A 12,690-nucleotide genomic window follows, 5' to 3' on the forward strand; every position below is an offset into this window, starting at 1 on the left:
GATAGGACACGCCCTCTCATTGTTTTCTTGAGGGACTGGCGCTTTGGTTTTGTTTTCAATGGCGGGAGGGCAACCCTAGGGGCAACAATAGAAAAAGAGATGCTGTGTCAAATAGGCAGAAAGCAACAGGATGATTGTTGGATTTGTACAATTATTTAAGCATCATTTCTGTGTGTTCATATTCCCATTTAGTCAAGGGATTATTGATCTATCCCCCAAAATTGTATTTTAACATTTGTATACTGAGTCAGTTTCATTATTAACTCAACAGGCCGCGTAGCTCATTATCATATACGAGAAAATGAAAGCATTGACTCCCATGAAATATAAATACCGCTCTTTCTGAAATGACAGACAGCGGTACATGGTCCCCAGCAAAAGACAAAAGCGGGAGGGGCGCCTCCATCTTGCGCGATTTTTGATCTGCAACATGCACGCAGAGAGGCCTGTCTATAACCCGGAACCAAATTGCAGCGCTTGCGGTGTTCCCCGAATTGCCGTCCCCCAGCTGAAGTGTTTTGGAGACATGCATCCAACCGGGAGAGCGGATTACCTCTATTTTTACGTGGAATCGCATTAGTGGAAGCGTTCCGGGGGGACTCGGAAGTTGTTATATGGGGGATCTTACAGGCCTGTCATTAGTTTATGAATGGCAGTGACCTTTATGCACCTTATGGGATAATACAGATCTATTATGGTTTTTTTGCCTCGGGAGTAAGGAGACGTTGTTACTGTTTTATTCAACGCTCGGGACACTTTCATTATCCGAATGCCCATGTTATATCATTGCTGCACTTTCATGATCCCCCTGAATATTTAATATCTGTATATATAAGCAGAAAGTAGCCTTTTTTTTTTATTATTGTGCCTAAAATCTCCCTTTTCGACTGCAGCCAGATGAAGTGTTTTCACTAGATTAAACACAAGGTCTCGTTTTTTTATTTCTGGAACCCACCTACATGGAAGAAGGATTGAGGGAGGCTGCTGCTTTGGGGGATTTGGAAGAGGTGCAGAAGCTGCTGAGATGTGGGGCCAATGTTAATTCGCAGAATGAAATCAATGGCTGGTAAGTTACACCTCCCCCATCCCTTTATCTTGCTGTTTATATGAGGGTTAGGGAGGGCAACACAGCTCTATATTTGCCACTGAAGTCCTTGCTCCCAGCAGTTCCCCAGAAGTGATTTATATTTTCTGCTCATAGCATACCTCCCAACTGTCCCTTTTTCGGAGGGACAGTCCCTCTTTTGACAGCTCAACCCGCAGTCCCTCATTTGTACTGGAAAGTCCCTCTTTTCTCTGCACTGAACAGCCAGAAAAAGAAACAAAGTTTCTCACTTAATTGGCTTTTAGCTGAGAGCCCAGAACAGCTAACAGGTGCAAATAAGATACTTTAATTTTGAGACAAAAAAACACAGTTTAGATAAGGAGAAATATTTTCAAACCTTTATAACCTGCCAAATTTTGTAAAACAAACATGGTAATTAGGGGGTGTGGCCACATAAAGGGGTGTGGTCAAAAAATTGCTGTGCTACGTGCGGGAAATTTTTTTTTGTCCCTCTTTTTACTTCCAAAATGTTGGGAGGTATGTCATAGTTCCTGATTGCTCTAGGGAAGGAGGGGAAAAACGCTTCATTCAATTCCTGCTGCCATGGATTCTACCAGTAATAGAGTCCTGCATCGGGTCGGTTACCAGCGGAATACCTGCAAAATTGTCGGGTTTTGGGCAGAGAGACCGCTGTTCCCAATGCAAATTTGCCCATGGGTAGCGTCGGACTGGGATGCCAGGGGCCCACCAGAAAACCTTAGGCTGAAGGCCCACTTTCCAAACTATTATACCTCCTCTCTTCACTCAACCTCTTTATTCTCCTGGTCTCTTTTCTCTACATACAATACTATATTCTTCCATTATTACATTCCCATAAAGAAATAGGTAATGAACATGAAATAAGTCAAATGTTTATAAGCAAGAGGGCCCACTGACTCCTGGGGCCAACGGGAGTTTTCCTAGTATCCTGGTGGGCCAGTCTGACACCGGCCAGGGTTACCACGTCTTAATTTTCAAAACCAGCCAAAATCGGCTACAAAAAGAGGCACTTCAAAAGTAGCCCAAAAATAGCACAATATGTGCAGTGAAAAAATGTCTAAAAAAATAAATATATGTGAAAATATGGCTTTTTTTTTAACATTTTCAGTTTTACAAAATTTTCCATGAAGCAAAATGGGACAGATTTGCTCATCACCAGGGACTTTACTACAGAAGGAGGTATAGGGGTCCCATCAGGCCCTAATACATATACAATTTCAGGTCAACCTCTTGACATTTTGGTGGTCAACAGATTTCATTAATACTTAAAGGAACAGATACAAATATAGGGTAGGTTCTCAATGCTTGCCCATTAATGCTGAGTGCAGCATGTCTTAAAGTGGACCTGTCACCCACACATAAAAATCTGTATAATAAAAGAACTTTTCAAATGAAACATGAAATCCAATTTCTATTTTTTATTAAAGCATTCATAGCTGTTGTAAACACATTTAAATATCTCAGCTGTCAATCAAATATTGTCTGACCCTCCTCTATGCCTTAGACATAGAGGCAGGGCAGACAATTACTTTCAGTGCATGGGGATGGATATCAGGTCCCCCATTCTGGTGCACTAACAAGATTTTGAGAAGATGTAAGCTTGCCTTAATTACAGTGTCCACAAAATGGCTCCTTCTTGCTTGCTATAATTATGAAATCCTATAAAATAGGATTTTGAATATTTTTTTTGGGTGACAGGTCCCCTTTAAGTAAACTGATATGCAGGTAACTACAGAGGGTACAACAATAGGACCTTTTTAGCACTTGGGCCCTCCAACTGTCCCCAAAGAGCCTGGGGGGTTGGATGATGGCTGTTATTATATAACCATAAATAAAGGGCTGTGTATGTATGCGTATATATATATATATATATTATTTTTTTTTTTTTTTTTTTTCAATTTCCACCGAATCCCCGTATCTTTTGTGAAGGGTTCAGCTGCATACTGAACTGAATCCTAATTTGCATATGCAAATTAGGGGTGGGAAAGGAAAAGGTGGGAAAAAATGTTTCTTGTGACAAAGTCACTTGATTTCCCTTCCCACACCTAATTTACATATGCAAATTCGGATTTGGTTCGTCCATTAGGTGCATTCCTTATAAATAAATATAGAGAGAGAGAGAGATAAAATATATATATATATATATATATATATATATATATATATATATATATATATATATATATATATATATACATACAGGTATAGGAGGTGATGGCACTCACAGGATTTGAAGAGAAAACAACTTGAGGATAAAAATAAAAAAGTTATTTTAATTTTACTTTTTTATTTTTATCCTCAAGTTGTTTTCTCTTCAAATCCTGTGAGTGTCATCACCTCCTACCTGTTATGTATTTATTTGCATGAGCACCAAGGTATTATCTCTGATCAGGGTGTGCGGCCCATATTTGCTGCTTTATTTATATATATATATATATATATATATATATATATATATATATATATATATATATATATATATATATATATATATAAATTGTGTCCACTGCTATGGCAATATTTTATATGCAATGTTTTAATATATCCCTACAAGGACTTGCCTGCATTGGGCATGCAAGCGGAACCATCTACATATTGTATCGTTCCTATTAGAAGCTGGAGCCGATACAGATATTCTTACCAGCAAAGGAGAGAGGCCAGTGCAACTGACATCCAAGAAGGATATCAAGAGGCTTTTGGGAGGTGAGACTTAACATGGAAACCCAGTGCTGACTCTCTCCTGATTGGGGCCCTGATGTGCCATTCCCCAGTTATACCCATCCATGACTCTGATCTGTGGAAGAATATGTCTGGCTTGGCTATGGCATTGTATCAAGGTTTGCCCCAATTCTCCTAACACTTAGAAACCAGTCAGCAAGTGCATTTACTGCTCTATTTTGTGAAAGTAAATACTTGATTCGTAGCTATGGGTTACTTGACCTTCTAGACTCCCATTGATTATGATTAAATAGAACTTCATGCCAGTTTGTTTGACTGAACATTTATGGGAAAATAAAACATAATTTATAATAGATGAATAAATAACAAGTGTTTATTTGTTTTTTGTTTTTCAAAGAAAATACAGCTCAGTTGCTCAGTTGCTCAGTTAATAAAATGAAATCATCTGTTACAAAGTCCGTACAAGTCATTCTTTATCTCCTAAAAGAGCAGTTTCTGTATCGCGTCACATGCTAACAATTTTTATAGCAATACAGTCATAAATAGCTGAGCACTCAGATGAGCCAGTCTCTCTTTTACACCTATGTGACACAATCCCGGGCAGGCTCATTTATCTTGCCATCACTTTGTAATATAAGCTTTGTACTGCCTAGAGCCACCATGCACCTGCTATCACCTTCAGTATCAATGGCAGGGTCTAATAACTAGACTCTTGCTCTCATAACTGGATATTGCACGAAAACCTTACCTTGTGCAAAGGTTTTAAACATACAAGATTTTGGGGTAAAATTTGTTTTATCTACATAAAGTGTAATAAGATAAGTCTCCTTCCAGTTTTTCCACAAAGCAACAGTCCTGTCCTGCATCTGATACCCATTGTAAGCAGCAGTCCTGCCCTAATTTATGGTTGAGACACTAGCTATCTTTATAATTAAGCATTCTGATCACAGTTGCACAGATTCTATCTGATACTCACTGTAAGCAGCAGTCCTGTCCTGCTTTATGACAGCAATTCTAGCTATCTTTATAACAGTGCATTCTGTCACACTGGCACAGATCCTATCTGATACCCATTGTAAGCAGCAGTCCTGCGCTGTTTTATGGCGGAGATTCTAGATATCTTTATAACAGAGCATTCTGTCACATTGGCAAAGATCCTAGTTGCTGAGATTGTTTCAAAATGCACCTTAAAGATGAATTCAACATGTGGGCAAAAAAAACAGTACCCCCTCCCCCCCCCGGGAAATGCTCCATAATTACACCTCGTCTCAGATTCTTCCAGCGAAGTTCCACGCATCCATCTTCCACGTCCTCTGTAAGATGACTGGGAGATTGGTATTTCTGCTCATGCGCAGTTCGAGCACGGAAATTGCCGATCTCCCGGTCAGCTTACCGAGGACGTGGAAGATGGATGCGTGGAACTTCGTTGGAAGAATCTGCGACTAGGGGTAAGTAGGGAATATGGGGCATGTCCCCAGGGGGGTAGTTAGCCTGGGGGGAGCAGGGAGGTGGGTCTACATGGGGTGTACAGGTTTTTTTGTCCACAAGTTGAATTCTCCTTTAATTACATGAGGTTTTGTCGCAGAGTCTTGCAATGCTTGAAGCTTGTAACTGACCTTTTAGATGACCTGCACAATTACATTTTTCTTACTCTTGCTCTCTTTTAATAACAGTGGAAGAGCCAGAAACAGAAGAAAGAAAACTGGACTCTGAGTTACCCTTTGTCCCAAATTATTTAGCAAATCCCCCTTTTCCATACAGCTTCTCAAGGGAAAATACAGATAAAGAGGAACCTACTGGAGACCCTCACTCTGAAAATGGGCCCTCGTGTAATCCACCTCATCTCGCCATGACTTATCCTTCCTTATCCAATGGAATGGAAAATGTCTGTATATCTACCTCTTCAACGAATGAAGATCCCCTCCCAGCATTATTCTTTAACAGAGATGTGCATGTTGCCCCAGATTGTGCGCTCTCCTCAGTACAGAGTGGCCCTGTCTGCTCACCTGTTGTACCTCCAAACCTCAGTCTTTTCTCCCCCGTCTCTAACAGCCACCATCATGGAAGTGTTAATGCTGGACCTATGCAAGTATTTCAGCCGTTCTTTTTCACCGGTGCGTTTCCATCCAACATGAAAGGTAGATCGCCTAAGTCATTGATTAATATTGTTAATATTCCAGTACTAGCCTTAGCAAAGTGGACATTTGCTTTCTAAAGCCAAGCAAAGCATTTTCTCATGCTTTCTTAAGGGGGTCCCAATAAGGGAGAATAGGCAAGAGCCCGCACAGTATTGGACCTGCAGCAGTAGGGGAGTCAGGTATAGTAGGCAACTGGCAAATAAAGGGGCGAGATGGTGATAGTTTCAATGTATATGCATTTTATGAATGAAATGGGTGGGCCGTGGAGAGAGATTGAGACTATATGGAGATAAGGGAAGGAAGAAGAGCAGGAGGACAATACAAGGAGAGTGGAAAAGAAGTAGAGATGAGGGCAAGAGATCCAGTAAGATGATTGGTTGAGATTACACCAATCAAAGGAATTGGGGGGATACTTAGGATTCAAAGAAGGCATGAGTAATAAGTAGAGATGAGGGGATGTGGAGACAGGATAGACTGGGGAAGAGTATATGGGAGTATATGGAGACTGTATATTATTATAGAGAGAGACATTCTGTATTGTAAGTTTTTTGATTCCATTAGTTTATTTCTTACTGTTCCCAGAACTGGTCCTTAAAGTGAGAATTCAGAGTGCTGCACCAGGAGACACTGATTTCATTGAAGTTGAAATGGACCGTCAAGAGCTTACTTACAGAGAGCTACTGAGAGTGTGTTGTATTGAGCTGAAAGTCAGTCCAGAGAATGTGGAGAAAATTAGGAAATTACCCAACACTATGCTTAGGAAGGTATGTCTTCCCAGAATCCTTTGTGTTAATTTCTGATGCAAAATAACTTGCACATGAGTTGCTGTTTGTTTCACCAGCCTCTACAGAAATGAATAATACATTTTCTAGAATATAGTCTTGGAGCTGTTAGGACATGAACCACATCTTCCCAAACTGTAGTACTGTTATGAGCTAAGTGGGCCAGTTAGGGTAAGACAAGCGATCAGACTAGCCCTATATTGTCCACCTCAAGGTGGGTACATTGTTGAAAGATCAGCTTGCTTGGTGACCTTGCCAAATGAACGGATCTTAAATGTATAGCCAGCTTTAGGGACAATACATTGTTTATATGAAAGTCACAGCAGTGAAGCTGTTAATGACAGTCAAAGAAAACAGCCGCTGTAACGGTCAAGCTATGGTAATCTTTGCCTGTGACAGCAGCTGTTTTACCCTGCCTGTGAATCAAGGCCAGACATCCTAAATGAAGCAAATGAATCCTACATTCAGATTTTTAAATCCAAGTCCTCTTTGGTGTGTGCTAGTCTTGTTCCACCCTCTTCTGGAGCACATGGGACCTTTCAAAGATTTTGTAAATGGGCCCAGTATTTCTAGCTATGAACTATGCCCAGCAGCTGGAGGGTACATCGCCCTGGTAGCCTGATATAAGTTTAAAGGCAATAACACATGGCTGCTTCAGGCTTTATGTAGCTCCTCATGTAGCCCAGTTTGACATCAGTTTAAATCAGTTGACAACAAAGATCTTAAAGGGGAACTATCGTGAAAATGTAATTTTAGCTTCAGTATATTGAAATAAGAAACTTTATAAGTACGATCAATTAAAAATTCTGTACTGTTTCGGAAATTATCAAGTTTATCTTCACTATTCCCCTCTCAGCATTCAGGAGTTGGGTGTCAGATGAATGATCCAATATATCTTATCAGGGGGCTCCTTTTGCCTAGAAGATGTATTTGAGCTCACTCTATTAAAAAGAGAAACAGATGCTGCGAGAGGGAAAGTGAATATAAACTCGATTATTGAGAAACAATGCAGAATTTTTAATTGATTGTAGTTATAACGTTTCTTACTTCAGTATGAGGAAGATTATATTAAATTTTTATTTTCATGATAGTCCCCCTTTAAAGGTTACTTAACATGCTAACTGTGAATTTACTTTACTTGCCTTGCTAAACAAAGGCCGGCTCCTCTGCTGCAAAAAATACAAATATAATGCAGCTGCAGCTATTTTTCTCTAGCCAGAAGAGGGAGCTACTGCTCTACTGTAGTTCTCAGACTATAAATACCCTATTTGCTAAAACAGTACTTAGTAAAAGATCCAAATTGCTCAAACACTGTTACCCCTATAACCCACACTGGCAACTAGTTCATCCTCAGGGGACTAATTGATTCATCTTTGCCTCACCAGATGTTGGAAGTAGTTAAAGTAGGCAGAGATGAGGAATTGCAGGAAGGTCAGTCCCAGTGACATCAAAGTTCATAACACAGGCAAGATTATTGTCATTGGTTACACACGGCAATATAACCTCTTTTTATACCTACAGTCATATGAAAACGTTTTGGAACCCCTCTTAATTCTTTGGAGTTTTGTTTATCATTGGCTGAGTTTTCAAAGTAGCAACTTCCTTTTAATATATAACATGCCTTATGGAAACAGTAGTATTTCAGCAGTGATTTACAGATTAACAGAAAATATGCAATATGCATCATAACAAATTAAGACAGGTGCATAAATTTGGGCACCCCAACAGAGATATTACATCAATAGTTAGTTGAGCCTCCTTTTGCAAATGTAACAGCCTGCTCTAGGCGCCTCCTATAGCCTTTGATGAGTGTCTGGATTCTGGATGGCGATATTTTTGACCATTCGTCCATACAAGATCTCTCCAGTTCAGTTAAATTTGTTGGCTGCCGAGCATGGACAACCTGCTTCAAATCATCCCATAGATTTTCCATGATATTCAAGTCGGGGGACTGTGAAGGCCATTCCAGAATATTGTACTTCTCTCTCTGCATAAATGCCTTTGTAGATTTCCAAGTGTGTTTAGGGTCATTGTCTTGTTGGAATATCCAACCCCTGTGTAACTTCAACTTTGTGACTGATGCTTGAACGTTATCCTGAAGAATTTGTTGATATTGGGACTCTGGACTTTAACAAGGGCCCCAGTCCCTGAATTAGACACACGGCCCCACAGCATGATGGAACCAGCACCAAATTTGACTGTAGGTAGCAGGTGATTTTCTTCCGCCATGCAAAGCACTTTTTTGTTATGACCAAATAACTCAATTTTTGTCTCATCAGTCCAAAGCAGTTTGTTCCAAAATGACTGTGGCTTGTCTAAACAAGCTTTTGCATACAACAAGCGACCCTGTTTGTGGAGTACCGATGTTCTTTGTGCAGATTGCACTGAATTGTAGAATGATGTATAGATACACCATCTGCAGCAGGATGTTCTTGCAGGTCTTTGTAGGTGATCTTTGGGTTGTCTGTAACCCTCACAATCCTCTGCATATGTCGCTCCTGTATTTTTATTGGCCTGCCAGACCTGGGTTTTAGAGCAACTGTGCCTGTGGCCTTCCATTTCCCGATTCCATTTCTTACAGATAGCTTTTTGTAGCCTTCCCCTAAACCATATGTAGGGGCCCCTACGGGTTAATCTGCCCTGCAGCTTTAAGGCCCCCACTTTTTTCTTAGTGATCTGCCTGGAGAAGTGTGACAACTTCCTGCTACATTGCACTATAGTGTGTGTAAGGAGTGGCCTCTTCCTCTTTCGCCTCTGGATGCTGATCCAGCTGGATGTGCTCAGAGGGGCTGAGTACACCAGGCCCAGAAGAAGTCATGTGTCCAAGTCAGGGACCAGGAAACTCTGTGAATGAGGAATAGATACACTAGGGCAGACTTGTCATAGTCTCTCTAGGAGAGAAAGGCAGAGAGGTTGAGAGAGAAAGAGCAGTTGAAGCTCCAACGAGGATTTGCAGTAAGGGAGTAGCTTCCCAGAGGCTCTGTGTGTTGCCTCCAGTCAAGGACCTCAGTGAAGAGGGACTGTAGGGTAGAAGCTGCTTTCCTGACAACTTCCAGGAGGGAATGTGTGTGAATACTGCAAATGCCTAATGGAGACCTTTCCTCTGTGAGAAATGCCTAATGCCTGCAGCTCTGTGTGAGTAATGTGCTATTGCCTCAGCTCCTGCGTGAGTAGAAACCTGATGTCACTTGCCTAGTGCATAGTTTAATAAACCATTCCTGTTTTACTGCAAGAACCTCCTGGCACCTATGTTTTGTGTGCACAGTAGCCAGAGGGTGGTAGTTGCATTACACCATAGAGGGAACAATTGCACATGGCGAAGGCCCTGACCCTGTTGTGTAAGTCGCATGTAGCAATGCTCTACCCTGCTAGTGGGTATTTGACGAAATACCGCCAAATAGGTGCTACGCATAATACTGAACAATCTTTGTTTTCATATCTTTTGAGAGTTGCTTTGAGGATCCCATGCTGTCACTTTTCAGCCGGGGGGTCAAATAGAAGCACAACTTGCAATTGGCCACCTTAAATACCTCTTCACATGATTGGACACACCTGCCTATGAAGTTCAAGGTTTAACAAGCCAATCCAAAAAATTTAGTGTTGCCAGTAATCAGTATTGAGCAGTTACATGCATTCAAATTAGAAAAATTACACATTTTTGCACAGCCAGTTTTTCACATTTGATTTAATTTCATACAACTGAATACTGCTTCACTAAAAATCTTTGTTCAGAAAACACCCCAGTACTCGGATGTTCCTGGGAAATGAAAGACATGCCACAGTTATCTTTTTTTTTGTTAAAAGTGGAGTAAATTATTGTGCAGGCTGAGAGGGGTTCCAAAATTTTTCACTTGGCAGTATATTTGTACAGCAGTAGTTATCAGCAGCTAATGACTGCTGCCTGCCCGAGGCAAGCATTTCATTTGGCACTTGCTCAATGGCTACTGTAATATATATATATATATATATATATATATATATATATATATATATATATATATATATATATATATATATATATATATATATATGAGATAAAGGATCAGCACACTCATTTGTAGATCAATCAAACGTGCTTTTATTTAACACAGTATTGTGTCCAACGTTTCGGTCCCACTTGGGGACCTTTATCAAGGATGCAGTGCTATACATTAAAGGTGTTTATATACCCTCCCCCACATGTGAAATTTGGCGCCTTGATGACGTCATCAGTCCATATACAAGCACTTGGTTTCCAAAAATAAAGTCTCTGCTTTTTACAGTGTGATGTGTCCTTTTGTTATTCCGCCATTAGATGGCAGTGTTGTGCTCCTGTGCTTAGTTGTCATAACCATTACAAAAAGGTTATTTTGTTTTCTCTGTGAAACAATGTTGCAGTCAAATGGCAAAAGTTAGTAAAAAATAGTAAATGGAAAACAAATTACTTACAGACATTGAGGAGAACATTTTGTATCGCATGGGGGAGGGTATATAAACACCTTTAATGTATAGCACTGCATCCTTGATAAAGGTCCCCAAGTGGGACCGAAACGTTGGACACAATGCTGTGTTAAATAAAAGCACGTTTGATTGATCTACAAATGAGTGTGCTGATCCTTTATCATATATATTACAACACTTGATCGTGCACCTCAGCAAAACAGGAGAAAAGAGTGCGGACACCCATGAGACTTGTGTGTGTGTGTATATATATATATATATATATATATATATATATATATATATATATATATATATATATATATATATATATATATATATATATGTTTTTTCATAACATGACTACAGGGTACTTATGGCAACTATTTTCTTGTACAATAAATTAAACCTTAAAAATATATTTTTGCATTCGACAGGATAAAGACGTTGCCCGATTACAAGACTTCCAGGAGCTGGAGCTGGTCCTGAGGAACAGCAGCGACCGATTTCGGACATCAACGTCCCTGACAGATAGGCCTTGCTTCAACAAGAATGCTTCGCAGCTAACCTACTAACCAAGCGCCAGTGCTGTGGCTCAGCTGCGTGTATTCTAACCCAGATCAAGTATATAACAAATAAATGAACTATCACATTGCTGTGACACTAACAGACGCTCTCTAGATACTTCTAAGAAGCACAGAACAAAGAAGAAACTTTTTTCTTTTTGTTTTACTAAACCACATCTGTATTTCTGTCCAGTCTCTGAATTGTAGGCTTGTTGTGTGTATGATAGAGCAAGTATGTTTGGTCTACCACCTTCCAGCTGTTGGCTAATGCCGGGGTTCTAAAGGTGGCCATAGATGCAAAGATCCGCTCGTTTGGCCACATCGCCAAACGAGCGGATCTTTCCCCGATATGCCATTAACAAACATGGCTATATCGGGGGTAATCTGATTGTTCGGCCGGGATCGGTTGGGTCAAAATCAAACCTGACCGATCGACCAAACGATCGATCTCCGCCGGACGAAAGATGTCGGCACACGCCACACACGATCCGAAAATCGTACGAGTCCTCGATTCGTACGATAGGATCTGTGTGTCTATGGCCACCTTAAGAGATCTATGCTCAACATTTGACTTAATGTTAAATTGCTCAAAGTGTTCTTCTGTGCATTTTTGCAATTTACATGAGAATATCTCAGCATCTGTTTCTCTTCATTTTGTCTTTATGTAGGAGTTGGGTGTCAGATAGTCATTGACCGTTCGATCCAATATATATTCTGGGGGGGGGGCTCATTTTGCCTATTTCACTATTACAATCACCAGAAATCCTGTCTCTCTACATGCAGAATTTGTGCAAACTGTAGTTATTTTGTTTGTACTGGAATCGGTTATTTAAATGAGCTCTAATTCATCTGCTAGGAAAGGAAGCCCCCTATAAGATATATTGTATCTAACTGTCAATGAATATCTGACACCCAAATGCTGCATGAAGACAGAATGAAGAGAAACCGATGCTGAGAGCGGGACACTGAATATAAACTTGATTATTTCAGAAACAATGCAGAATATTTAATTTATTGTATTA

At 40.2% G+C, this 12,690-nt stretch overlaps 1 protein-coding gene across 3 annotated transcripts; it reads left to right on the forward strand.

Moving 5' to 3' along the window:
• Nucleotides 1–36: 36 nt before the first annotated feature.
• Nucleotides 37–11,854, forward strand: ankrd40.S (ankyrin repeat domain 40 S homeolog). 3 transcript variants are annotated; one of them, XM_018238551.2, is made up of 5 exons: nucleotides 37–1,066; nucleotides 3,639–3,787; nucleotides 5,437–5,877; nucleotides 6,484–6,665; nucleotides 11,540–11,854. In XM_018238551.2, the coding sequence occupies exons 1-5, from the start codon at nucleotides 960–962 to the stop codon at nucleotides 11,675–11,677; spliced, it is 1,017 nt and encodes a 338-aa protein (XP_018094040.1). In that variant the 5' UTR covers nucleotides 37–959; the 3' UTR covers nucleotides 11,678–11,854. The 3 variants fall into 3 exon arrangements, with proteins under 3 accessions (XP_018094040.1, XP_018094039.1, XP_041434661.1); XM_018238550.2 differs by having other exon boundaries at nucleotides 42–1,066; nucleotides 5,437–5,901; XM_041578727.1 differs by lacking the exon at nucleotides 3,639–3,787 and having other exon boundaries at nucleotides 927–1,066; nucleotides 5,437–5,901.
• Nucleotides 11,855–12,690: the final 836 nt, after the last annotated feature.

The sequence above is a fragment of the Xenopus laevis genome, chromosome 9_10S, assembly GCF_017654675.1.
Source record: "Xenopus laevis strain J_2021 chromosome 9_10S, Xenopus_laevis_v10.1, whole genome shotgun sequence".
Taxonomy (NCBI): domain Eukaryota; kingdom Metazoa; phylum Chordata; class Amphibia; order Anura; family Pipidae; genus Xenopus; species Xenopus laevis.